This window comes from Melanostigma gelatinosum (genome assembly GCF_949748355.1).
Source record: "Melanostigma gelatinosum genome assembly, chromosome: 18".
NCBI classification, from domain to species: Eukaryota; Metazoa; Chordata; class Actinopteri; order Perciformes; family Zoarcidae; genus Melanostigma; species Melanostigma gelatinosum.
In genome coordinates, this window is record NC_136651.1 from 20,151,249 (window position 1) to 20,179,012 (window position 27,764).

The following is a 27,764-nucleotide window of genomic DNA, read 5'->3' on the forward strand; positions in this document are numbered from 1 at the left end:
CTTAGGATGGATGTCCGTTGCAAAAGAATGAAATTGCAATTTTTCTTTGTCACAAATACTGCAATATAGTGAGTGATTTTTATTTTTAAATTTTTTTAATGTTTTTAGGTTCCTTTTCTTTTTTTCTTATTCACTACAAACGAGCAGAACATCATTCTATAGCAGGGATTCCCAAAGTGGGGTGCGCGAGCTGCCTCTAGGGGGTGCGCGAGAGGAAAAGTGTAATGGCGGTCTGATGGTGTAATAATATTAAATATAAAAAAAAAATGTAATTTTAATTTAAAAGCTGTCAGGTGGGACATCTGAAGCTATCAGTCGTAAAAGAGGAGAGGGACAGAGAGAGAGAGAGGAATCGGAGGCGAGGGGAACGGAGGTGCGTTGGGAGAGACCGGGAGAAGAAATCGAGCCAGAGTCAGAGGAAGATGAGACGGAGGAGACCGAAAAGGAGGAAGGGATAGCACAGACACATCGGGAGCACATCGGCCCATCGCGGAGTCAAGGTGAAAAAAGAGGAAACGAGAGTGAGTATCAGACTGGGAAAAAAAGATGAAAAGTATGTGTGTCTGGGCTTCACTTGGATTGGCAACGCAGATTGCCCAAAGCCACAGTGCGTGGTGTGCAGTGAGGTTCTGGCTAACAGTCTGAAGCTCTTATTTACGTCGCCACCTGAACACCAAGCATGCCAGTGCAAGTCAAAAGCCCCTTACATTGTTTATATAGAAATTGGAGGAGTTACAAAACAGCCAAAAACAACTGCAGTCTCATTCATGTGTTGGGTCTATAAATGACGCACTACGGGCTTCATATCTGGTTACAGAATAGCGAGAAAGGGGCTACCGCACACAATCACTGAAGACGTGAGCTTGCCAGCTGCCAGAGAGATGGTGGAATGTATGATTGGGGAGAAAGAAGCAAAAAAGTTGTGCATGATCCAACAACACTGTCGCGCCGCATCGATGCTTTGTCCGAAGACATCCTGGCTACATTAGTCGCTCATTAATTGTAAATTAAATGTGATAATCTGCCTCTGAGCCTGTGCGTGTGTCCTCGCCATCCGTATTGCTCTTTAAAAGTGACGCCTTGTGTCACTGAAAGTTATTGAAACTTTGTTGCAGTGTTTCAGGGCGTTTTCACACCTTCAGTTCGTTTGCTTTGTTGCAGTTGCTCCTTTGTTCGGTTTGTGTTCACACTGCAACATTTAACAGCGGACTAAATCTTGTAAACAAATGCCACGCGCGAGCAAACTGTTCTCTCATTGGTCCGATTCTTATGCGGCTATGAAGGCTTAAAAGGCTCTGTTGCTTCTTTTTTTTTTTTCTTTTTTCTTAAGGGGGGGGGGGGGTGCGCGAACCCGGTCGGGATGTAGAAGGGGGTGCGCGGCCTAAAAGGTTTGGGAACCGCTGCTCTATAGGATCTAGAGTCAACATTCAAACTGCTCTTTAAAACGTGTTCAGATGTAATGAGATGATTTGCTGCATTAATGGCATTTATGTTAGCCCTGTATATCAAAAGACTAGATTCATGAAGTTGTTAAATCATGTTTCACTGTAGGCTATTTGTTCTAAAGAGAAATCATCCTTATCAGCGATCATGTCAGTATGGTCCGTCTTCACCACTAGATTTCAGTGGAGTCATCGTCACGACTAAACTGAGTGGTCAATTAATCGATTAGTCAGAAATATAAGTACTGGATTTGTCAGTTGCTTTCTTAGACTGCAGTGATGTCATCGGTTTGTACTGTCGGCCTGTACAACTATAGTGTTGTCCCTAGTTTGGTTCATTTCAGCTCCATTCCACAGAGTTTGTTTAAAGACCTCCATGTTTCCAAAGGTACCAGTCAATGCTGAGTACAGAATGTTTCTACTTGATCTCATGGTGCAGCTTAGATGGAAATGCATCACATTGTAGTATCAATACAAGCAGATACAGAATAAGAGGATCCCTTATAGTAGTAACTTCTTCTTCCTCCCAGCCTGTGTGTTTAAGTGGCGCTGCTCTCAACGTTTTCAAAAGATACGTGAGATCAATTTGTTGAGTGTGGCTGTGGTGTTCTGCCAATAAATACTGTTTTGAGCCCCAACAGCAGTGTGTGCTGAACAATGGTGTCTATATTCTGACCTGTTTCTGTCCAGTATTGCTGTGAAATGCTACAGGAGAGTAATATTTTGGTTTGGTTGGCTTCTACCTCCCAACATCTTCCCAAGCAGCTTGTCTCTCAGACCATTTTGCATGGATAACCGGTGTAATAAAGAAACCTAGGTTGTTACTTCTAATGAAGGGGAATATGATGATGAAAGGTGAATAACTTGTATCCTCCATCTCCAGGCATGGATGAGAGGTTATGTGTGCCCACCAGCTGAAGGCCTCTGTCGCCCCGACCTGTGCATCCCGTCAGTCCCTCTGTGAGCATGTATCGCAGGAACGGGCTCTCAGATGGCACCAGCATCCACTCGGTCACCTCGGAGGTAAGGACCGTCTGTACTGTTCTTTACTATAGTTTGTAGTTCTATCAAAGTGACTACAAATGTCTGGAATACATTTTGACCTGATGATGGTGGTGCTACGTCATTAGAAAAGCAAACTAACATTCAGGCTAAGGCTCTGGAACAAAGTGTGAGACGGACGCTCGGCTAGAACTCTACTTATCAGGACAACAAAACAATGTGTTTTTCTACCTGCGGACCACTTCCACAAAGTCTCATTTTAAAATGACTTGCATGCCTATTGGTCCCGTTTTCCTTGTAATCATTTATAATAACTTCTTTCCATTTGTTTTTCTTGATTAAAATGCCAGAGCTGAGCCTTATTAAACCAGGAAGGATCAAAAGTCCCGATTGAAAGCACATTAAATCAAGGCTAAACCTCAGAGGCATACATGCCATGTTATCATGATTTGAAATGGATAATATGTCGGGGACAAAGCATCTGCTTTTGCTCGGTGGAGTCCTTCATAACCCAGTGAATCATTATGCTAGTCACTTATATGTTTTAGTGTTGTGGTCGTGTCCAATCTCTTTCTGTCGATGTCCTCTCATGTCTGTCTGTACAGGACTTCTAAAAGGTGCCCTGTGGAGTTCTCTTGTAAAAAAACAAATAAATAGCATGTGCAGGTTTGTCACCTGAACACATTGTGTTTATGCTTGTGGTCTTATAGATATTAAGATATTTTTTTAAATAATTCCTTCCTCTAAAAACACGTTCACAGCAATGGATCACTGGAATAGTGTGAAACCATTGGCTGGAATCTGTACCTTTTAAAAAAATGACCGTCCAGACAAATTTCTTTAACAACAAGAAATGATAATTGGCTCTTTACTAATGCAATTTGCTATAATTGCCATTTATTATTATGTCATCTTTGTCTGATGTTCTCAATCAATATTATAGTATTGTGCGGTAATGATAAGACACTAACTGTATCCAGGAATATTTATTCAACTGTTTCAGCACTGTATTGTAAATTCCTAATTCTATCAAAATCAGTCCAAACTGATGGTCAGGCAGACGTCTTTATGTGAAGGTTGTGCTATATAGAGGAGAGTTAAAGGGAAAAAAGAGCTGGACATGTGGACAGACTAGCCAAACCTCCATCGTTGACTTCACCATCATTGAGGCCTGGCACTAGCAGGGGTTACTCCAATGCATCAAGTGTTCAAAGAGAATTTCGGATTTTGACTGAATGATTATCTAACCTTGACTTCTGACTCACGATAATTTGCTAACTCTATTGAGACAGCACACAGTTTCATGGCAAATGTTGTCCGTGTGGTCCCTGACTGCTGGTTCTGTAGATGTAGAGCAGTCACTCTGGTCCGTGTGTGTGTGTGTCCCTCAGGCCAGCAGCAGCTCGGACTCTCTGGATGTAAATTGCGTGGACTACGCCAAGAGCTACGATGCAGTCGTCTTCGATGTGCTGAAGGTGACGCCAGAGGAGTTTGCTGTAAGTAAACGTACGAACCGGATCAGAACGGAAGCAAGCTGCTAGACTTCTTACTCGGCAAAGCTTCAAATGTTGAGGAGAGGGAGGTGGACACTGGCGCCAAAGTTCCCTCCAAAAGAGTTGAACTTCGGCAATAAAAAATGGTCGAAACTTGCAATGTTGCAAAAAAATGAATACAAAACGTTACGCTACAGCGTAGTCTGCTCAGAAGTTTGTGCTATCAGCTTCGCATGATTGGAATTTGCCAGTAAATGGAGTAGAAGAAGTAGAGGTTGCAGATCGCAACGACTAAAATCTCAGGCCGCGGATAAATCAACACACTTGACCTGATGCCTCCAGATGTCTGCAGCCATTTGATGAACGAAAAGAGAAACTTTAGAGGAGGAGGAATCGCTCACAGGCTTCAGCATTCAACCAAGCCTATCACGCTACTTGAATTCTGCAGCCTCAGACATTCATTTATCTTATCTTCATCATTGATTGTCAGCAGTTACTCCCAGCCAAGCATTCTCAGTTCTCCCATGTATTCTACAATGTCTTCATCTCCTGCATAGTGAAAGATAATCAGGATTTCTTTCTTGTTATGTCAGAGCCAAATCACCGTGATGGATGCACCGGTCTTCAAGGCGATACATCCAGAGGTAAGAGAGACTCGTGTTGTCAAGTGGTTGGTCTCCTGACCGTCGTTTCCACTGCCAACTCCCAACGCCACATTCTCACCTTGGAGGAAAACCAAGTTTCCAGCTTTGGTGCACAGATAAAGGGGTTCTGGTACTTCATATAAATCCATTTTTATATCGTTCACTAACTATCTTGGTAGGGTCTTCTAAGGAGGAGCTTACGGTACAACAATATTCTGTGATTGACCCACTCTCGATACTTATCGGCTTTCGGTCTGACGATGATTTCGGGGTTAAGGGGCCATATTTGTGGGGTTCCGGTGTAGCCAGCAGATATCCGGGTCAAGACTTCCTTTTCTGCTTATTGCTTACAGTCCGATTAGCAACTTGGAATGTGAGACTGGAGTTGCAGTTGAGATACCTCGTGTATGATGGGATTGTTTCATAAGTAGCCAGTTTTACAAGCTAATTCTAAACCAGTAAATAGAAAAAGTATCGTAGCCGATGGGTTCTGAGATTGCATTTCGACCAATGGCTTCAAACGGAAACCAGAATGCTTCAGATATCAAAATCTTCTCTCTCCTAATATGCAGAATCTGTTCATAGAGGTCATGATTGACCCATCTCAAACTAGTGGTGTAACGGACCACTGCCGATCCGTGATCGGTACGGATCCCCACTCTTAATTAACAACAGTTTAACGTTATCACAGTGTGAAATCCAGTTTTACTTCAGTAAAATATGAGATCAGGTCAACACTGATCTCTGATAATGACAGGAGGAGAGCTGGTAACAAAGGTTCAGTTACATTATGATGCATTCAGGCTCTGTTCAGTTAAAATGAGTATTGAGTTTTATGATCCGTTGCACCACTATCGCGAACCATCTGTCAGTCATTTGTATCAGATTATAAATGTTTGCAGAGAACCCCTTTAGAGATCTGCTCCTCTTCACAGAAGGATTCCAGTCCTCCTGTTTCAAATACTTCTCACAGCTGTTGCCACTCAGCTGAACCCAGACTGGCCTTAGCGGTTGAACTCTCCACTGGAACCCAGCTTACCCTCTGTTAGTCAATGAAATTCCAGGCACTGCGCTGCCCTGAAGGATTTCCTTCCCACCACAGGCTCTACACAGACTGTATGCAGGGAAGAGAACCAGGCAGAGACATTAGTGACTGACTGCTTAGAAATCTCTCATTCAACATGTCTTTTATTTCTAAGAATGGCTGTGCCTGTCAGTGGCGGGCATACTCTTATGTCCAACACAGTCCAGTGCAAGTTATCTCATCGCTGAAATTTTGATTGGCGCAAAGTAAAAAGCGAAGGAGTGTCCAGTTGCTGATGGACGGCTGTCAATCCCTGCTGTTCTATTCACGTTTATGTTTCAGAGAGAAGACCAGGGTCAAGCAGTGGGTCTGTACTGTGTCGTTAAGATCATGTCCGCTACCATTCTAATGATTTCTTGATTTTCTGAAATCTGCCATCAAATTTGAACAGAAATGCTTGACCCCCAGAGGATAACTCCTACTGACCTTTCACTTAGCACCACCTTGAGGTTGACATTTGTGGTTTAGAGTGAAATGTCTTAACAATTATTGGATGGATTGTCATAACATTTAAGGACATTTGTGTCTCTCTCAGGATGAATTGTAATAACTTTGGTATTACAATTTGTTAAATATACTCTTTATCGTGCGTCCTCATTAGGTCTAAACCCTAATTTGTCCTACACTTGGCTTATGACCAAATGTATATCAAAGCTGTCCCATCAGCACAGCTGTACTTTGTGTTAAAGGGTTTACAACTTTTTAAGCCCTAATGATAATGAATGAATAAATAAAGGCTATTCGAATATTACAGACATCTCTTTCCCATTGCAAGTCTATGGGATGGTATTGGTCCTTAAATCAGTGTTGCTTCATGTGATTTTGTGATTGGCAGGAGCTGGCCAGCTGCGGATGGAATGGGAAAGAGAAGCACAGTTTGTCCCCTAATGTGGTCGCCTTCACACGCAGGTTCAACCAGGTACGGCTTTTCATGGCTTCTTCTCTTCCATGAGTTTTATGTGGAATCCTGCTAGTTAGTGAAACCGATAATAATGAGTACAAAGCATGTTGGTCTCAAAGGTCTTAAAGCTGTTCCAGTGAGTCAATATCATCATTCCCTGCTTTATAGAAGAAGGTGGCGACCCTACAGGGAAACTCTTCCTCTACTTGAGCATAACCTAAAGAAGCTCATTGATGGAGTCTGTTGCTGTTGGTTTGAACCCGTAGACTGTGTATAAGAAGGATATCTCAGGAACGCCAGGCTGGAATTTCGGTCCGCTTGGACTCAAGAAGGAATTGATTAGATTTTGTGGTTAAAAGGGGACCGTGACCTCACATCCGACCCCATTTTTTGAACGTGATGTCTGGAACATCTGACAAACATCCACTAGGACTCAAGAATTTGGTGGTCAAAGGTCACTGTGATTCTTAAAACACGTTTTTGGCCATATCTCAGGAATTGATATGTTAATTAAAATGATTTCACACAAATGTGATGATGTACTTTTGGACAGACATTGATGTAAATGGCAACTTCACTGGTTGGCGGAGTTCTTCAACCGCGAGGTTGTAATTCTAGTTTGAATGTGTTTGTGTGTTGTGTTCCAGGTGAGCTTTTGGCTGGTGAGAGAACTCTTAACCGCCCACACGCTGAAGATCCGAGCAGAAATACTGAGCCATTTTGTCAAAATTGCCAAGGTGAGTTGAAACATATTTCATAGTTTTATTTTTATATATATATATATGTATAAAAATAAAATAACTTTGAAACCAGAGGACAGAAATATGTTGTCTGTTATGTTACAATTGCGCAACGTGATGTTTGGTGAGCTTGTCAGTGTAACAGGAACATCCATCATCAGACATGGAAACGTTTGTAGAAATGGAAGCCAACAGCTGTTAAAGTATTTTTATTTCATGGGTCACTGTCAGTTGTTTGTAAAGCAATTTCAACAAAAAAATAAATCAATTACAGTTTGTGAAGCTGCAGCATGAACGAGCTGCCCAGGTACTTTATTATATTACATAGGAAGTGATGGGGAAAGCAGACACTGATTGCAGAAACAACATGGCCTTTCTCCTCTTGTGGTTTTCCCATGAGGTCAGAGCTTAGGATGGAAAGGAAACGTGGAGCCATGACATGGTGTTCTTGGCAGCTAGCAAAGACATTGATGAGCGATGTAAAACTACTGAAACACGCTTTGCACCTGGCTGTGACCGTTCACAAACGTATGTATTCATGGCATCCATTCCCAGGACACCTAATCGTAGACCATGAGGTCGGGTGATCGGGCTGATTGGGCTACATCAGCGGTGAACACCTGTGTTTCCATTCAATCGTCAGGCAATTTGAAGCAACGTTTTTAAATATGTCCCAAAAATTAGAAATGTGATACCATCCTGATGGAGTGGATAGACTCTGCTACAGCGTAGTTTGGTCAGAAGTTGGCGCTATATGCTACACATGGCTGTAATCTGCCAGTAAACAGAGTAGAAGAAGAAGAGGTTGTGCGCTGTAAACTAAATGTCATCTTTTAACCAGCTAACACGTACGGGAGACAATGGAGAGAGGCCTTTAGGAACTTGTTTCAGTTGGGCAAGTTCTATTTGTGCTTTCATGTCAGCTAGTATTGTCCATGTTTCACATCCTAACCCCGAAGCCAAGGAAGCGTTTTTAAAGATGTATATGTGTTTTTTACAGGTGCATTTTTCACAGTGCCAACAGGTCGGGAAAGTTTTTGTTGAACTTGGGCAATACCGTACTTTGCGTGTTGTTCATGAAATCTCTGTGTTTGTTCCCAGAAACTGTTTGAGTTGAACAACCTTCATTCTCTGGTGTCAGTGGTGTCGGCTCTGCAGAGCGCTCCCATCTTCAGACTCAGCAAAACCTGGGCGGTAAGACATTATCATGACTACATTTTGAATTTGTACCGTGAAATCATCTGTGCATTGATAAAAAGTAAAATAATCAAACTTTACACATTTAGGCTTTTAGTTCTCCAGTCACCAAAAGAGGAAAAGCTAATGTTTCATTTGCCGATACAATTAAGGATGCACCTTTCCCACTTTTGCATTCCTGATACCGCTACCTGGGCTTTAGATATCATCCGGTACCAAGTACCGATTGGATACCAGTGTTAAATTAATAAGCAGGGATGATTTTTATGTGCGTCAGGCTTGACTTAAACATTGCATTCCGAACTTTGTGAAACACGTATGCATACATATAAATACATGGTAACTAGGGGTGTAACGGATCACAAACCTCACGGTTCGGTTCGGATCACGGTTCAGGAGTCAAGGTTCGGATCATTTTTCGGATCAACAAAGAAAAGGGGAGACAAATATAACTTTGCTTTCCATTTATTAATTAAAGAACCTCAAGAACACTGAAAGCAAAGAACTTTGGGCTATGGTCTTACATGAAAACAAAAATATTGAAGATGTCCAATTTGAAACAAAAGTAAATAAATAAAAATAATACATTCAAGAATTCTGTTAAGTTGAAGTGCAACATGAGGTATGTTGATACCCTCGTCCTTTCATCAATACTGAAAGAAAGAAACAGCCAGTGAGCTTCCACTGTTTACACTGAACTGAACTGTTCAGCAACAACTTGGGTCTATGTTTACTTCCTGTCAGGTCATTCAAATACACAATAATGTTACATTACTGTGACATTATTTTCAAAAAGATGAGAATATCTCCATTGTCTGGGGAGAGGGTCGACCTTTCTGTGGTGACTGGAATATTATTGGGCCTGTCTAGCTTCACTCTGATTCTTCTGTCAGCACCTGAACCAGGTGTGTGTGCGCGTGACTCTCAGAGGGGGCGTGTCTACAGCACCGGACTAAGAATCACTCCGCCGTGGTGAAAGCGGTCACAGTCTCTTCCTTCTCATAGAGGTCTGGAACAGCTTCACACTGAAGTGGGTGCGTGAGTGGACTCCGTAGCGTGGCTCAAGCATTTTAACCAGATTTAGAAATCCTTTGTTTTCTACACCGGAGTGTCCCCGTCGCTAACAGACGGGATGGTGTCTCTTCATATGTGTGGACATGCCGATGTTTTGCCGTTATCGTACGTCTCTCTCTTTAAATAACTCCTACATACCATAACGCTTTGTCCACCACCCTCATCCGTCATTATACGTTACAGGGAAGACAAAATGTTCCCAAACTTGCGACTTAAATGACGCCGCGGCTTCTGACGTTCCTCCGCTCGCCATGACTTCACCGTTAAATGCTTCTAAGCTGCTCCGTTCACTGAACACACTACTGCTTTATATCTGTTCACTGACACTCTGCACTGATATTCAGGGACTTGTTACTTGAAAAGAAGCAGCAGCAGTAGAACTTTACACACTATGATGATTACACTGTAAAAATAAAATAAAAATAAAATACTCTATTGATCCGCGGTTCACGAGTGATCCAAACCGTGAGGGCTGATCCGAACGGATCACGGATCGATCCGTGATCCGTGATCCGTGCCACCACTAATGGTAGTGTTGCTTATTTAATAGTGTATGATACCAGATTGGCCTATTTTCAGCACTAGTCAGTGTCGGACCGATATCAGATATCAGTATCGGTTTATCTCCAAAGGAAATGACCCATAAATGGTGCGCTTCCTGTGATTGGTTCTAATGGTATTCACCTTACAAATGAGCTGCTGCAGAGTTCACTCGACAGCGGTCAGAACATCCCTTCGACCAAAGTTCGGTTCAGTTCAAGTGGACTAAACTCGGCTGGTGTGAACGTGCTGCTGGTCGCTACATGAATGTCTTATAAAACCAGTGGTCTTGGGGTCAGATTTACTTACAGTATGTGCAGTGATTCTTCAGGCCAAGTATCTGGATTGTGAACAGTGGGGGGAGCATGAGTTGAGTTTATCATAATACTCCGTTTAATAGATCAGAAAACTGTGTTGGAAGTTGTCGGTGGATCAGATCGTAGTTCCTTGTGGCCTCGGATGAGCGCCCCTCAGAGGAAATAGATGACGTGTGCTGCTTGGCCGTCCGCTCAAAGTGAATTCTATGTTCCACTCACATCTGGCTGGCCGGCAGCCTTTTCTTTTTCTCCAAACAGGGTGTTTCGTGAGCTGTGAGCCCTTATGAGCCGTTCCCCTCCCGGCCATTAAAGTGCAAAGTGTTTGTTCCTGGTTTTAATTTTTGAACATCAATCAGGATTTTACAATGCTGGATAAAGGACCATGTAAAGTGTATGCATCAGCGCCAAGACGTGGAGAAATACTACAGGAAGGCTGGCTGCTGCTGATTAGATGTTAGAAAGCAGTACAGAGAGACATTCACTGGACCAGCAAAGAGTGAGAATGCTTTAAGAATCACTCCCATTTAGTGGTTGTATTAGCAGGCATGCCAACTTCAGTCAAGAGGAGACATTTGAATATGTTCTCTTTAGCGCCTGCTCACTTTTACACCTTTATATTTGAACCAGCTTCTTGGTCCAACCAAAGTTCTAAAGGTCTTGATTCAGAACTATTCGGTTGATGATTATTGATCTCGTGTTAAGTTTAACTGGTGTCCAATTTGTTTGATCTTCAGTTGGTAAAATGATTGTTTGGTCTTTAAAATGTCTGAAAACTTTGTCAATACCCATCTTCAATGTGATGAATATGTTTCCAAATAATTCTTCAATACCATAATAGTTGCTGATTCATTCTTTGTCAATCTATTAAGCAACCAGAAAAACAACAATAACCAGTCAAACCGACACAACCCTTCCTGATGATACAGATTCTCTTATAAATAATAAAGGCATTCAAAGATTATTCTTTTGGCCTTCGGGCATGTTCTTCAATGTGTTATGTTGATTAGCTACAGCTGATATAATATTGGAGGCGAAAGGCAGTCAGTTGGCAAATCGCCTTTGCTGAGGAGAGAAAGGAAAGCTAGCAGCGGGAGAGTATTCCAGGAGACGGAGGAGCCTGTGTGAGTTGGAACATAAACTACTTTGACATTTTCTTGTTTCTGGACATACTGTAGGTCTGATTGACCCGCCAAGCTCCGCTTTTCAGTTTTCTTTTGTACAGTTGATGGAAACCAATACCACTCAGTCACTTACTTTGTGCCTGAGCAAAGGTATTGGGTCACATATTGGCAAGAAAGAAAAAAACTGGTTTTGCCAAATGAGTTTGAAGTGCTCAGGATGATGCACTGCAGAGCTCCTCTAACCCACTGTACATGAACGGAGCCTAATTAGCTGGCAACTGCAGTGAAGAGGGAATGAACTACCAACTCCAAACGGGGTTAGGGAACACAGGCGTACTTTAGTTTGGTCGGGGTAATATATCATAATGTGATGTCTGTGTTTACCACTCAGGTAATAGTAACAATTTGATGAAGTAGCACCAACCGAATATGTGTGATCGTTCTTCTCTGTTGTAGCTGATCAGTCGGAAAGACAAGGCCACATTTGAGAAGCTCAACTATCTGACATCCAAGGAGGAGAACTACACCCGCATGAGAGAATACATCCGCTCCCTGAAGATGGTGCCCTGTATCCCGTACCTCGGTAAGTCCTCCATCGCTGCCGCGATGTTCTTTCACCACACCCTGCTTTAAACCACTTCAAACATCTTACATGACTAGTCTAAACTCCAGTTGGCAGTTTGAAGCCCTGCACACATCGATTATTTTTTATACTTCAGATGGAATTCCAGTCCGCACAAAACCAAACCATACTAAATGCAAGTAGAATACGATTGTATGGTTCTACTAAACATCCTTCTACAGAGCACCGTCACTGAGATGTTGTTCAGTATTAGTGTTTAGCTGCACGGTCCATGATGTAAGTCCAGGTGTTGTTGAACATTTACACATTGAAAGTTGCATGGACGACAGTAATAAGCTCAACCCTTGCGGCGTTGCGGTCATGCCGTTATCATCCTGGTCTTGGCCTTCAGAACCTATAGTCAGGCCTGTCATGGCTCAGAGGAAGTAAGTGTTTTGGCACAATACGAAAAGAATGAATCCCTGGTTTTGCTATCTTTGCCGCCATCTTGCCTGTAAGGGAGCAGGGAGGGACATTTGAGTGAGATTCAGGTCTTATTTGTTTGGGGAGGGGGGGCGGAGTGCACTTTACTAATACTTGGAATGGAGCACACTGGTGTCAGGTCTTGTTATCGATAACGCTTTATAATAAGGGTACAAATCATATTCTTAAGTCATGCTCGATGATGAATAATTGCAGGATGCATCATAAAACATGTTGCCCACCATTAAGAAATGATAAAGTACGACTGAAGAGACGATCAGTTAAAGAATGTTCATTCACTCTAACTTCATACAATAATTGATATGCCACCAAATGAAGTGGACCCATGCATCTAACCGGCTTCTCAGAACCGTGTTCATCAAACAGCTTATATTACTGGCTGCAGCGATTGGAGAGCTACTGAATCACTCTAGAGCAGTGATTCTTAACCATAGGGCCGCGGCCCATGATAGGGCCGCGGCCCATGATAGGGCCGCGGCCCATGATAGGGCCGCGGCCCATGATAGGGCCGCGGCCCATGATAGGGCCGCGGCCCATGATAGGGCCGCGGCCCATGATAGGGCCGCGGCCCATGATAGGGCCGCGGCCCATGATAGGGCCGCGGCCCATGATAGGGCCGCGGCCCATGATAGGGCCGCGGCCCATGATAGGGCCGCGGCCCATGATAGGGCCGCGGCCCATGATAGGGCCGCGGCCCATGATAGGGCCGCGGCCCATGATAGGGCCGCGGCCCATGATAGGGCCGCGAAAAACTTTCAGTTTTGCACCTGTGGGCCGCGAGGGCCGCGGGACCGCATAGGTTATTAATTGAAGACACCAGAGATATTACTGTTATCCATGAGACGCTCAGTTACAATACAGCTTCCCACCACCTGGTGGCGGTAATGCGTCAGTCAGTTGTTTAACAAGCTGCAATACGCAGAAGAAGACACTCAGCTAGCCGCTAGCCTGTAGCGAAAGTTATGGATAAGTTATTAAAAAGAAACAATGAAGACGACAGTGGTGCCATACCCCCCAAAAGTCTAAATGTGTGCGCAAGTACAACCCTGACTTTCTTAAGTACGGCTTTGTGAACGGAGGCAACGAGGCAGAGCCGAGGGCTCAGTGTGTGGAATGTGAGCTAATGCTATCAAACGAAGCTCTGAAGCCTTCATAAATAAAGCGACACCAAGCGACGAAACATCCAACGCTCGTGGGAAAGTCTGTTGGGCTTCTTGTTGTGTATGCAGGTTTACATACACATGATAATAAATGTCTTTGTGATCATCACATTGTATCATCTCATTTATTTAACAAGGGTTTTGCCTGTTCAACACCGGAATCCTCCATCCCCTCCCCTTCCGTTCCTACGGCTTGTTTGCGCAAATACGTCACAAAACATGTCCGTGTTTGGTATCCCAGCATGCCCAAAATCCTCATCTTTGCAAAGAAATCATCGATTTTCTTTCATTTCTTATGGTTTCTCCACAAAAGGAGCCCCCACACACACTGTCCAAAGTCGCCATAACCGCTGCAAGTCGTATCTTGCAGCATTTCGACGGAAAAAGACACATTACAGACCCAACAACGTGCTATTGGATGTTACCATGGAGCTACTGCCTTCAGAAAACGCTAGTACTTATAGTACAAACCTTATCCTCCTCTTCCATAAGCCGTCAACCAACGTTTGCGTAACTGAGCTATTCTCATTCTCGTTCGTGTGCTCGGTCGCAGCCATTAAGCACAGCAAGTCCGCTACTCACACACCATGTCTTCGACCATATATACATAGTTTTTGCAATTTGCAAAGGCTAATAATGAAAGGAAAATAATATAATATCAAAATATAAAGGGAGAAACACCTTTAGTGTGTCAGAATATCATTTGGGTACCATGTGTCCATTTGGGTCTCCAAATGTCCTTTTAGAGCTCCGCCTGGATCTCTTCATGAAGAAACACTGTAGAATGGTCATACTTTGTCCAATCTTCTTCACATTTGAGGGAGTTGTTCACTGATAGTGTAGTTACAGCCCTATACTGTCCTTTACCTGTACAGATACAGCCACCGGCAGTTATTTATACTGAAAGATACTTTTTTATTTTATGCGGACAAAAATCTTAAATTTTTACTGACTCCAAAGGCCCACTGCTCTGTTTCTGTATGACCTACAGGTTGTCTGACACTTTTGATGCATATAGTCAGAGTGGGCCCCGGGACACTTTGTACTTGAAAAGTTGGGCCCGAGGTCAAAAAGGTTAAGAACCCCTGCTCTAGAGCACATGTTACTGGTTGCAAGTGTAAAGTGACTCTGCTCTTTGGTCGACACTCATTGATTCATGCTTTACTCTAGTGTCATGCTTTGCTGTTTGTCTTCACGCTTTTGGTTTTCTGGGCTCGTGATCTCAAAGTGGAACTGATTGAAATGAGATCACTGGAGACATGCACAGAGTTGTACATCGTTTATTGTAAGTTTGATAACATACAGACTATAAAAAAATAATTTGAATGAAACAGCATATATATACACAGAATACCTGCTACATACATATTAATGCAGTGACTGATATTTCCAACAGACCAGGAAACCGTTAGGTCGAGGGAACAACTGAGCTGTACACACTGAACTGTTTGGTTACTGTTTGAATGTACTGTAGCTGCCTTTACTTACAAAACCTGCAGTGAAATTGTATTTGTTGAATGTTTTTGTAAATCCTGTATACGTTCAAAGGCTTTATTCAATTTCACACTGTCCATATTAAATGGACATGGGGGCAGGTCCTGTTATCTTGGTGCTGGTAACTTACAGTGGTAGTAATGGTTCAAGAAGTACGGAGCTGGAGTCGGGCTGTGGTTAGCCTAGCTTAGCATAAAGATTGGGAATGGGAGAGAACAGCTAGCTGGGCTCTGACCAAAGTAAAAAAAGATACCTACCAGCGCCTCTAAAGATCACTGATTGACCCGATGACTTCTTTGCTCTGGCTATGGTTTGGCATGTACAATACAACAGAGTTAGTGCGTGTATTTTTTAACTTTGGACGGAGTCAAGCAAGCTGTTTCCCCCCCTGCGTCCAGTCTTTATGCTAAGCTAGGCTAACAATGTCCTGTTTTTTCAGTCGAGAGATTTTGTGTCCCGTTATGGTTTCATGCTAGGAAGAAAAGGTATATTTAAAACACGGATGCCTTCTGAGAATAGAGTTTAATGTAAAGTCGTGGCACGAAATATCAAGTACCAGACTCTTCAGTACCAAGACATTTGTAATTTGAAGTAATAGAACAGCGGCCCCTTCAATGGTTGATCAGGATACAGGGAGGAAGATCATCTCCAAGGGGCCGTTTCTGCTCAGTTAGTGGAAATACTAACCTGCAACTTCATATCCCACATTAAACAACTATTAAGCATTACAGTCGATTCAGTTCAAGAACATGCATAGTGTATTCAGTGGTAAAGGTAGCTGTAAAGTCCACACTCCTGCTATTTAGATTGAAGAAAAGTTGAACTTTGTTTGGATGTTCAACTTCAAACCTAGTCCTCATACTAAGTGTTCAGAAGACTTGCAACCAATTGTTTTACTAACTATTGTCAAATCCAAATTTACAGCAATTTTCAGGAACATTTTATCAAAATAAATAACCAGATTTCTCTCCTGTAGAATTGATCTCAACATATATTATACGTATATAATATAAGCACCCATAATAAAGTGGAAGTACCAGCTATACCTCTACCTGTAGAATGAATAAAATACAAATTAAAGAATGCATGGATCCTATCGCATCACTGTATGGGCCTTTGCCATTTGAAGCTACATTGTGAATATAAGGCAACCAACAGGAAAAGAGTGAAGATCAAATCAAGGAGTTGTGCTTTTTGTGATATAGAAAGGGAAACCCTCTGATGTTCGCCCAGTAAAATCTCTTGCGTTTTGAGTGACTGAAGTGTTAATGGAAGGTGTTTGCATTGGGTCTTATCATCATGGTCACTTTCTTCAGAGAATAGGCTCCTCCTCTGAACTCGGCCCAGTAGACCCCGTCCTGGTAACGGCTGCGGTAGTGCCCACCACGGTACCACACGCCGTTCAGGTTGGAGTGAGCACAGGCGTTGTACCACCATCCTCCCTTCTGGTAGTGGGCACAGTTACCTGGAGACACAAGCAATCAAATCAGACCACCTGAAATCTTCACTCTTCTGGGTCAGGGGTCCGGGCAATGATTGATCATGAATCATTGAGCCCAACAATGGACCGCCCTGCTGTTTCCATCAAATTCCTGCATCATTGGCTTTTCTGTCAGTCTTCATTGGGTCTGTAACAGTAAAGCTCTCAGCATGCTACAGTCGGCGACCCGCCAGCCGTCTCCTCTGCGGTTGAGTGTGTGTGCATCACTTCATGTGTACATGCTTGCACCAGTCATGCTCTTTTACATATGCGAGTTGTCATTGCTCTACAAATGTTGGACAAATCTACAGCAACCCACCAGAACACCATTAGACAAGAAGAAAGCAAGAGCGGAAAGTGTCGTATTGACTCATCATTGTGGGTATTAAAGAAACCATGGATACAGCCAGTTATGTTTTACTTAGTCTCGCAAAGCCAGACCTACTGTATCGCCAACCAATCACAATCGTCGCGCGGGATGCAGCGACGATGCCATTCAAAAAATAAAAAATAAAAAAATACCACAGATGGCGGAGAATTCTGCATGAGATACGCGGCCAATGGCAGAATTTAACCCAAAGTGTATCCTGTGACTAAGTTTACTTTCCCTCATTCAAAGACAGGAGTGGCATATACAATATGTAGCTGGAACTACTGTGGAGACTGTGCGATGTATTGAATCAGATGCCAAAATGTAAGCAAGTGAAAGCCCACCAACAGTTCTGAATGCCTTCTCTTGTACTGCAGTCCACTCACCCGTGTAGACGTCATGGTCTCTGTCCAGTGTGGTGAACTGCTTGCCGTTGTGCCAGGTGAGAGAGTCTCCGGCACTGCCGTGGTAGCGGCCCACTCGCAGCCTGTAGAAGTCAGCCTCGGACTCGACACGGAAGCTGGCGTACTCCGCAAAGGTCTTGCGTCCGGTCCAGTCTTCCAGAGTCACCAGCAGCTTGTAGGTGTCCTGGTTGGTCAGCCAGTAGATGTTCTCCAGGCCCAACCAGTATTCGCCATCAATGTTTCCAAACCCTTGCTGTGAAAAGAGAAATACATTTAACTGGTCAGGCGTAATCCATTCCTACTGTTCCTAACACATGATTTAACGTTTACAAGAAAGAAGCTGTTTCTCCTCCCCTTGGATACAGCCATGGCCTTCCAACAACAAACCGCCCATGTTTTCCAAGCATCTGTGAAAGACTGGTATGATGTCGGAGCGAGAGGCCGAGAGCAATGACACAAAGGCAGGTCACGTTTAAGATCCTCTCCACCAGAGCTCAGTGTATCTGAATCACTGGTTTCAATTACATCACACATGGGTTCACTCAGGAGGGAGTCCTCGTCTCTGCCAAATGTGAGCATGTAATTGGCTTTAAGTGCCTTGTTGACTCATTGAGGGTGGGTTGGGGAAGGATTGGATCGGGGGACAACTTGGAAGTATTACCCCCTGCTTTGGTCTTGAGTTTAAAGTACTGTGAAGAGTATCCATATTAAGATGTTCTCACTTTAGGCCACAGGATGTTAATGTGTCCACATTTATTGTTTGTATATTGTACTATAATGCACTCCTTTTGTCATACTTACACCATGGCAGTTTTTCAATTCCTGTTTGTACAATTGCATTTTTTATGAAGTTGATGTTACAATACAACGGTCTATCCTCTGGCACACGGCATATCATTAAGCTTCAAGTCTATTGTCTTCCAATTGACTGTCGCTGTGAGCGATTGAAAACTTAGTTTTGTTGCTAAACTCATCAAGTGTGACACTGATAGAAGACCAGCTGCTGCTAATGTGCTCCTGATGTGCTGCTGCTTTCAATATTGGCTGGTGCTGACCTGGGTTTTGTTGTTCAATTAATCAAACATGCTAGGTCTTAACCTAACTGTTATCACAACAACAACAATCGCATATTAGAAGAATTCAGAATTCCAGTCCGATTATTTAGCTAGGCCTAAAATGACTGTATGGAGTATTTTTCCTATCTTAATTCAAGAGCATGTCTTTTCAATGTGAGAGCATGCTTTATTGATTTCACGTTCCGATTTTATAATGCTGTCCCTCAAAACCTTTCCTCGCACTCAAATACTCTGCTCGCACTTGGATTTGCTCCACTTCTCTAACTGTATATATGCACGCATGTATAATGTTGCTTGCACGGAAATATTTTGCTTCAGCTCTTATACTCATACTGTGTGCTTGTGAAACGTGTCTATGACCAATGAAATGATCCCTGCCCAAGGCCTAATTATTGCTTTCTTCACCACTCTTGGAATAAAAGGACTATCTATCTTTTTTTCTTTTATTATAAAAGCTACTCTGCACTTTTGTTGGACCTCATGATTCAAAGCTCAGATCCGTATTACCTTGTAGGTCTCCCAGTTTCTAAAGAAGTTCACGGCGCCATCCTGACGTCTCTGAATGACGGTCCAGCCACCAGGGTCATGTCTCTGGTCACACCAAACCTGCATGAGTTGGTTGCCGTTGTCTGGTTTCAGGAGGTACATGCCGCTCGTGGTGTATCCGGCCTCCAGACCCTCTAGACAGTCTTTGAAAGGACCTGCAGGAGAGATGGAACGCTGACCAACAAAGCTGTATACTGCAGTATCAAAAAGTATCAGACACTGCAACATCAAAACCAATGGTAGAACATTTGGTCAAAGGGCTCCTGGAAAAGAGAAGTCACTGTTGACCAAGTGTAATATGTGCCAAATATGACTAATGCTTTCCAGTCCCCGTGATGCTGGCAGCAGTAAATATTACAGTGAGCAAAACTGCACTGCATTTCTTAGTAACCACGAGGACATCGCATGTAAACGACACATTTAAATGGCTATACTTTATTCAAATCTCATCACACCATTGGGTACAGTACAGTAGTTACTAGTGTCATTTGTCCACCTTGGAGTCTTGGAAAGCTTCGTTTTGCAGCGTTACTGTAAAACACTGCTGGAAAAATGTATGTGTGTTTGAGCAGCGTAAACACTAGAGTGGGGTATATCTATTTAAACCTTTCATTGAAAAAGTGTTGCAACTTTTGAAAATTGCGTCGTTGCCGGTATGAATAGTTTTGCAGGTATTTAGAAGAAACCTTTCCACAGTTTTGTGACATCAAGGAGAATGTGTGTCCACTGCAGTAATAGACCTCAGAGGACGACGTCTACTTACCAGAGGGCTCGCTGGTGAAGCTGTACGTCGCACTCGGCATTGTGGCCAGCGGAAGCGGTAATGCTTTGGCGTTCTGGTCATTCTGTATCTCATTAGTCATGGGGTTGTTGGTGTGGCGGGGGTAGGTGGGTGGATGGTAGGGTCTGTAGCCTCCAGGAGACAATGGGGGCATCTGGATAGGAGGCTGAGGGATCACGGGGGGCTGTGGACGGGCAGGCCGGCTCCTGTCCTGCACCACACCGTACGGGTATCCTCCCCGCTTACAGTGCTCCTCCAGCTGCACCAGGAGAGCACTCTGGTTGTTTGCGATCGCCGACAGATGCTGGTACTTGTGTTCTAGGTCGCGGTAGCGCGAGGCTAGCCGGCCCATCTCGTGTGTGTGGTTGAGCACGCGTGTCTCCAGCTGTGACGCCTCCAGTGCAGTGTCTCGTTTGCGTATGATCTCGTGCAGCAGCTGCATGTACAGCTGCGTGACTCTGGAGTTCATGTTGCGGCTCTCTTTGCGCAGTAGCTTGACTTCGTTGACCACCCCCCCATCCACCTCCACCAACTGCTGCAGCGCTTCTATCTGCCCCCGCTGCTTCTGCAGCTCGCCGTTGAGCAGCTCCAGCTCCTGCTTATTGACCCGGTTCTCCAGCAGGGCCTCGGGCTCCTTGGAGTTCACACAGATGGCCCCATTGTTTTTCTGCTGGGGTACAATAAAGGTGTAGGAACATTTGTCAGTTTGGGAAGCGCTGTGGTCAACCACGGCACGTTTCTGACGCTTCGGCGCATAGAAGAACTCTCTCTCCAAGATCTCGTCGCTGTTCCCGACTTCCTGAGTGTCTCCCTGGATAGAGGACTGAGGTCCAGAGAGCAACAGGAGCACCAGCAAAACCACCACAGGGAGAATCATAGTCCTGCTGCACCCGAGCCAAGATGGTTTCTGAAAGAGAGGGGGGAAGAGGTTATCACTAAATGTCTATTCTCTCACAACATTCACTGACCGCCATCGACCGTATAGCTGCCTGGACGATTATTGGCGTCGATATTCATCATTTTTACAATTATCATTTAACAAAAGACGTTTTTGTCTAGCTCATTGCTGATGAATAATTTCAAATATGTGCTACTTTGGCTCTGATGCAGCCTCCTCTCTCTGTCTGTAGTCACCCCTCTGTATCCTCGCTCAGTGTCCGGTCCACCGCAGTATCTGATTGGTTGTTCGTCACAAGTAATAGCCTGTCAACACCACTAAAGAAGATTACTGTGCCACAGATGGGACGTAGACTGGAATTGTCGCGGTGAGTGAGTGGAGCTATGGCTAAGGCTGCCGATATAGCTGAAGTTGCAATGAACATCACAATTCCCGATGCTGAAGTTGCAACCAGAGATGTGACCCGATTATCATAGTTTCTAAAGATGCAGCGCAGCGATGACGGAGATATTTCATACACCAGACGTACACGCGGACCTGCCGATGCTCATTCGACCCGACCCGTTCCTGTGAGACAGCCGCAACTCTGTTTGTCACTGTTGGAAGAGAATCACTTAACTGATAATATACATGCAAAGACTGTGAGGTGTCTGCATGGGAATCATTTCCCTCTCTTACTTTTTCAGATGATGTTAAAAAGGTCTCTCTTGCATCATTCAATTAAACATCAGCAAATACTGGACAAGTTTGAAATCAAACTCCGAGGAGCAATGGTTTTAAGATTCCTGCTCTCCTGTTTGGACAACCAGAGTTAAAACATTGCAGATTCTATAACGTACATGAACTTAAATGCATATAAACAAAGTTTTATGGTGGAGTTTGTGTTCTAAATTTTGAGACAAAATTGGAATGTCTACCACAAATGTTAATATCGGTATTTGGTGTCCTTGATTAGTAATGATCTATATCATCCCTGAAATAATCAAATCAATCAACTCCTAAGCCCTATTACATCATTTTGAGCAGATTTGACATTTACAGGCCCACTGACTGGACTTCACTTTAGCTGCTGTATTCTGGAGACACGGACGTTAAAACCGAACTCTTCTTTACTTCCCTCGAGTCAACAAGCGGCGAGCGTCCTCGTGAACGCTGTGAGCAGCACATGCCGAACAGCACTGGTCTTCACTAAAAGATCTGGCGAAGATGGATTGCTCAAGCAAACGTGTTCCTTGTTTCCAGGCTCGGCTCAAAACTCGTTTATTGGCCAGCGTGTTTTGATGATTCTCTTGGTCTTTGGGGGGGGGGGAGCGCTATCACAGCATCGGAATGTTTCTACTTTGAAGCATCGCTACGGTTCCTTTCACTAAAAATTTTATTTTCTGGGACTTTTCCATCAGTGGGTTTGGAGATTGGCCTGTTTCTGTCGCTGACCCTGGGCAAGGCTCTCTGAAGCGGGATTTGATTAAGATGTATTACAAAATGGATGCAGACAGCAGGAGATCTATTCTTCCAACTTTCTGTTTGTCTGCGTTGACGTATGCGCTCATAAATATGGGGTGCTGGAGTAGAGCTGAAGCAATTAGCTGATTAATCGCTCAATTCATCTACAAAACAACAATAATCAAGTATTTGGTTAATTAATTACAACAAGACATTTGAAGATGTCACCGTTACTCTGGGAAGTTGTGACGAACATTTTTTTAAATATCTTGTGACATTCGATGTCTTAAAGATCAACTGATCAATGGATCAAAATAATAATTTCACATCGTGTCTGTTGGTTTGAATGAAACCGTAAATAACATTCACCACTAACCCTGGCTACGTTCACTGGTCCATCGCTTCTCTAATGAAACAAAGAAAAACAAATATTCTTACCATTAGCTTCAGATGGAGACTTGGCTATTTGTCAAAGTAGGCACCTCCATTTAACACATTCAACCTGTGACATGTACAGTATGAAGTTGTGAAAATGTAAAGTGGATGAACATGACTGGGAGCTCTTACTCCTGAAAGAAATAACGGAGGTGTGAAAAAAAGGCTGAGTTTATAGTTTCCATAAGACCTGTGTTGTTCATGCATGTGCTGGTAGTGATGTATATGCCAGCTGCGGTAGAATCTGGATCAGCCATTTTTTCCATTTGATTTCGAAGCCGTGCCCTCCTGTAAACGTAGCTGTAGCGCGTATAATACTATTACGTATCGCACTGATTCACCTCTGCAGACTGAGAATGTTCCACCTTTTCTAAATCATGACACCACGTCTTGAAATGCTGCAGCGCTCTGCATTCGTTTAATCATACTCGCAGAGAGGATTAAGATCATTTGATTATCCTTATTTCGCAGATTGAATTGTCACAAAACATGTTTAATGGAATCATGTGATCGGTTACTCCACAGCTGCACTCGGTCTCTCTAATGCGTGGTTGTATATCTGCCACTGTGCGCTAATGAAGATGAATTGTTCACTTCCTCTGCGGAACATGACATGAAGTAATCCATCCCGGCCCCAGAGGAACTGAGCAGGAAGGCAATCACACATTTCAGCTTCTTGATGTCATTTTAGTGCGGTTTTACTTGTGAATGCTGAAAGTTAACCTTGTCTGTGAAGCTGGCGTCAAAGTGCGCTCACGCAACAGTCTCACGGCAGTTCCTGAAATAGTCAGAATAAGATCTATTGGTTTTGTGTCGCGGGACACGATTCCCTCGTCTTCTATCTTTGTCACTGCGTCTGTTTCTGGCACTGCTTCCTTCCCACACACGTGCACACCCAGCAGGAGCAGTTGCCGGGGTGCTTGCGACCCGTCTCCGCCCGCAAACGCACGTCTGCGTCTGGACACAAAGGCATGACAGGCCTGTGGAGCGTGTCAAAGTGGGGGGGGGGCACCCAGCTCTCCTCAATCAGCAGATTAGGTTGAAGTGTTAAAGCTGCCTGATGAACAACTTAAAGAAGTGAGTAAATGTTCCCTGTGTCTAGCTGAAGCTGAATGGGTTGAAGCAGCAGAGCTGTCCTTTCATTGGAGTCTGACTGATGTCCTCCTCTTGTGCCAAAGGCTTTATTCAGCCTCTGGTTTGTGGTGTGCCGAGCGTTAACCAGTCACAACATCATCGTTCTCCCGACTCTGACGTGGCTCACTTTGAGCCACTTTGACAGTTACACATGTCGACTAACTGACCTCATCGTGAGGATAATGGATATTTATTTTCAGAAAAAGGAGCCGTTCCCCCTCATCGTCAGTCATGAGTGGACCAGAGGTGTAAATATCCCAGCAGCTCTGCGTAAAGAAATGAAGGATCCCTAAATTAGTCCTCAAAGGTGCCCTCTTCTTTTACATGTAGGTTCCCGTTTTGTTTGTCTCATGCACACTCATGAGGATGCAGGTGCACGCGCGCACTCGTAACTCGTATGGCTGATGCCAATAGTTCCAGGGACGTGTTTGCTAACAGTTACCTCTTTTTCACATCCGGCCGACACAGAGCAACATTATCATTCATGTTTGTTTCCACATGATGAATCTTAAGTTTACTGTTCACTCGCCAATAGCGCTGCTTTGGCCTCCACCTACTCCTGAGGGCAATCCGCTATGTTCACCAGCTAGTCTCTAACTGTGTCTGTTTGGGGCTGAGCAGGCAGTGTACAGAGGCTCTGGAGCTTTTAGAGCAGGACATGTTGCAGCGTACAGATCAACTTCAGTTCATGGCATGTTTGTTTCTGTAAACCAGGAGAAGGTGAACGTCAACGTTTCTGAAAGTATGTTTCCTATCAGCCTGGTGGCACGCTTGCAGAAATGCACAATGACGCATGGTTAACATTATTGATTCGATTTAAGCAACAACTTGACAACCATAACAATGTAACTAGCCTAAATAAACAACGCTCTTTCCTACGCTCTGTTTAGTCACGGCGCTATGTAACAAGAGCAAAGTTTACTTTGGGTCTCACACGGGACATGAACAGCGGCCTCCTGGGAGAAAGGGAGGCGATGAGCAGAGGGGCATTCAGTTCACCACTAGAGGCCACTAAATCCTGAGCACTGGACCTTTCTAAAGCGCTGGACAGATTGCATTGAGGGATATGAAGAGTAAAGAAGAATTCATATTCATACAAAGGGTGTGACACGTGCAATTCTTCATTTTGCACAACTATGAAGTAATAAGCAGAGAACATTCCGAGGACACGTCAACTAACTAACCGACTATTGCGTTTGTCAGTTGAGTACGGTTCAGAGCATTGCTATGGCAGCAAACCACTATTATGTGAAGATAAAGAGGTAAACACTGTTCGCGCTTTCAGCACTTTCTCCATAGTTAGCACTGTTAGCACCGCTAGCCATGAGCCGCCGGCTCGCTGTCAACATGTGGAGAGGCAACGAAATGCTCCCAATCTGCTCCTGCACCTGTTAGTTCAAATTGAACTAAACGGCGTTCCAGTTTGTCAATTAGCTGTTCTAAAGTAGAATCTACTTCTATTTAAGCCCGAGCTATTCTTCTTTTCTTTCAGTGTCACGTCAGCCTCATCATTCAAAGCAGTGTCAGTGCTGATATATAACAATATCAACTCTTGGCCTGCAGCGTGGAGGAAAGATGCACGCTGGAGTGGTTGAAGGGGGTTTGCGTCACGGTTTGCACTGTGAATTAATCACATGTCTAAAAACACAGAGCACGCCGAGTCATTTGTTCACACTTGACAAAAAGAGGGCTCATTACCCAAAGGATATGCATGCTGGGAAGTAAACCAACAAGGTAACAATGTTCCCAAGACAGTTACTGTGGTGAGGGATGTGAATGAAGTGTGGAGCTCCACACCAGTGTAACAACTAGCTGCACAAAAACACCTGCCATACTCTTCCAGAACAAAGTGTGGACTCTACTCCTGACTGTAAATAAGAAGACGGTAAACTCGTGATTGATGAGAGGACAGTGACTGTAAGTGTCTCATTAAGCCACACCAACACGGGTCAGTCGGAACAAAGTCATGCTGTGCAGCAAATCTTTCTTCAGAACTTATCAAAAGTGTCAGGTGTCAGCCCCACTCACCTCCACTTGTCTCTGTTTCCTTAGACTCCCTCTCTAGTCAGTCTCTCCTCATTTCCTCCACTTCCTCGTAATATTCCTGTTACCTGCTGACAGAATCGATGCTCTGTGAAGAGCGGAAAGAGTCCGGCTGTGATGACGTGTTTCAATCAGTCCCCACGTGTCCAATCGAGCAGCAGCAAACGGTTCCTCCTGTCGTAGCTCAATTCATCAGCAGCAGAGGGTTTGTCTCCACCTGTAAGACATCTCCTGTCCCTCAGTAACAATCTGTGTCTCGTCCTCCCAGAGACTCGACCTCCCTCAGTCTTCTTGCCATCACAAGTGAGACACTTCTTCTTTTTTTTCTTGAAGTAATTAAGCAGTGAGCCGCGGCGACGCCCCCTTTCCCCTCCCCTTGACAACAGGGAGAGCGTGGAGGAATTAGACGGAGGCTCCCAGTCCTCCCACCCAAACCCTTGTCCCCTGCAGCCCCCCCACCACCTGCATCTCTCAGCCCTCCTGTTTTTCCACTGCTCCGTCTGTGGAGGAGAAGTTGAGGTCGCAGGTTTGGAGCTTGTGGGTCTTGACCTGTACTCCCTGAGGGAATCCACAGGAAAGAAGTGTTTTACGTTACGTCTTCTCCTGTTTTTCCAGCACTTCCAATACATCGATTGATTCAGAGGTGGTCGTTTGTGTCGGAAAGCATAGACAAATATGATGGTTGATGTTATTCACATAACAAGGATTATGTATTGGGGTTCCCAAACATCCCCTCTAGCTGGTCTCCTGTGGCCACCAAGTTAACCAGGTCTCTCTTGAGAATGAGAACGTGTGTCTCGATGAGATTACCTCTAAATAAAGGTTGATTAAGAAAAAAATAAAAAGCTGCAAGCTTTCTCCAACTTAATGTTCCACAAACGTCTGCAGGGTTTTTGCCCCGTCTGGCCTGAGTTGCCTCCCTGCCGGGCCGAAGCATCGTGGAACTTTTTTAAAAATGTTTTTGGGGGATTTCTGCTTTATTGGATGATGATGGTTTAGAGACAGAGACAGAGCGAGAGCGTGCGTGAGAGGATGAGTGAAGTCAGCAGTCACTTTACAGCGATGAACAGCAGTACAGTGTGTGTTCATTTGTCAGTGAATAACTTCCACCACTCCTCAAGAACCCAGACGAGTTCCGTGTCTTGCTACCTGCTGGTTAAAGTGAAGGCTCGTGTGTTCTACGATATGACGCTGTGACTGTGGCTCAGTGGAGTCGCGTTGGTATGGTGGCACCCTGCATGGTAGCCCTGCCATCACTGTGAATGGGTGAATGATGGCAAGTGGTGGGGAAGAAGAAAAGCGTTCTACAAGTACAGTCTATTTACTTCTCCTTTTTAAACGTATGTTTTCGTTAACGAAGGACACCGTTAAGATTGTATTCCATCCAGAAAGCGAGAGCTAAATATTGATTTCTAAGCAAAACTGAATTTGAATTCCTCACCTCATTCAGACTCCTATGATCCTCGACTTTAACAGCAACAGCAGGTTGAGTTGGGTGTTTTCAGTCCATTACTGTCTTTAGGACAGCTCTTACGTGGGCTCTGTCTCTGTGTATCTGAGGAACCAGGCAGAGACTGTATTCACAGTGTGGCTGGAGTTTGTTATGTTGTCATAGTAATTTACTGCTGACAATCCCTTTTCTAAACTCATTCAGTGGCTTTGTGTTTTTGATTGCGTGTGATGGGCTTTTATCCCTGGATCAACACAAGTGCTCTTTGTCTCAGAGAGAGTCAGATGGTTCTGCTTTGAGACATTTGGAGAAACTCATCTTCGGGGGAAGCGATGCCGTGTTGATTTGTGGTGTCTCTTTTAGTTCTGTTCGTTTTCAGAGGGTTTAAAGTCACGCTTGCAGCTTCAAATGAGCTGTATTCCAATCACA

At 44.1% G+C, this 27,764-nt stretch overlaps 2 protein-coding genes across 4 annotated transcripts in view; one reads left to right on the forward strand and one right to left on the reverse strand.

The window, feature by feature from the left end:
• Positions 1 to 2,408: 2,408 nt before the first annotated feature.
• Positions 2,409 to 27,764, forward strand: part of LOC306792773 (ras-specific guanine nucleotide-releasing factor RalGPS1) — a gene marked incomplete at its 5' end in the record, with an annotated part of 57,073 nt that continues 31,717 nt past the window's right edge. The window contains 7 exons of the mRNA XM_079290073.1: positions 2,409 to 2,465; positions 3,836 to 3,940; positions 4,531 to 4,581; positions 6,501 to 6,584; positions 7,214 to 7,303; positions 8,408 to 8,500; positions 12,012 to 12,138. Coding sequence (XP_079146199.1) covers positions 2,409 to 2,465; positions 3,836 to 3,940; positions 4,531 to 4,581; positions 6,501 to 6,584; positions 7,214 to 7,303; positions 8,408 to 8,500; positions 12,012 to 12,138 — 607 coding nt within the window. The remainder of the gene's footprint in view (positions 2,466 to 3,835; positions 3,941 to 4,530; positions 4,582 to 6,500; positions 6,585 to 7,213; positions 7,304 to 8,407; positions 8,501 to 12,011; positions 12,139 to 27,764) is intronic.
• Positions 15,046 to 27,428, reverse strand: angptl2a (angiopoietin-like 2a). Of its 3 annotated transcripts, none has more exons than XM_079289950.1 (5): positions 27,327 to 27,428; positions 19,915 to 20,839; positions 19,113 to 19,306; positions 17,512 to 17,782; positions 15,046 to 16,740 (listed from the first exon to the last, which is right to left on the reverse strand). In XM_079289950.1, the coding sequence occupies exons 2-5, from the start codon at positions 20,807 to 20,809 to the stop codon at positions 16,541 to 16,543; spliced, it is 1,560 nt and encodes a 519-aa protein (XP_079146076.1). In that variant the 5' UTR covers positions 20,810 to 20,839; positions 27,327 to 27,428; the 3' UTR covers positions 15,046 to 16,540. The 3 variants fall into 3 exon arrangements, with proteins under 3 accessions (XP_079146076.1, XP_079146077.1, XP_079146075.1); XM_079289951.1 differs by lacking the exon at positions 27,327 to 27,428 and adding an exon at positions 25,954 to 26,163; XM_079289949.1 differs by lacking the exon at positions 27,327 to 27,428 and adding an exon at positions 25,871 to 26,163.

What these genes read in the sequence shown, in the direction of transcription:
- angptl2a (XM_079289950.1), bottom strand. Translation starts at nt 20,809, where the DNA reads ATGATTCTCCCTGTGGTGGTTTTGCTGGTGCTCCTGTTGCTCTCTGGA. An exon ending in CTTCACCAGCGAGCCCTCTG is followed by an intron (nt 19,307 to 19,914) that starts GTAAGTAGACGT and finishes TCTCTCCTGCAG; the next exon opens with GTCCTTTCAAAGACTGTCTA. An exon ending in AGACCATGACGTCTACACGG is followed by an intron (nt 16,741 to 17,511) that starts GTGAGTGGACTG and finishes TTGTGTCTCCAG; the next exon opens with GTAACTGTGCCCACTACCAG.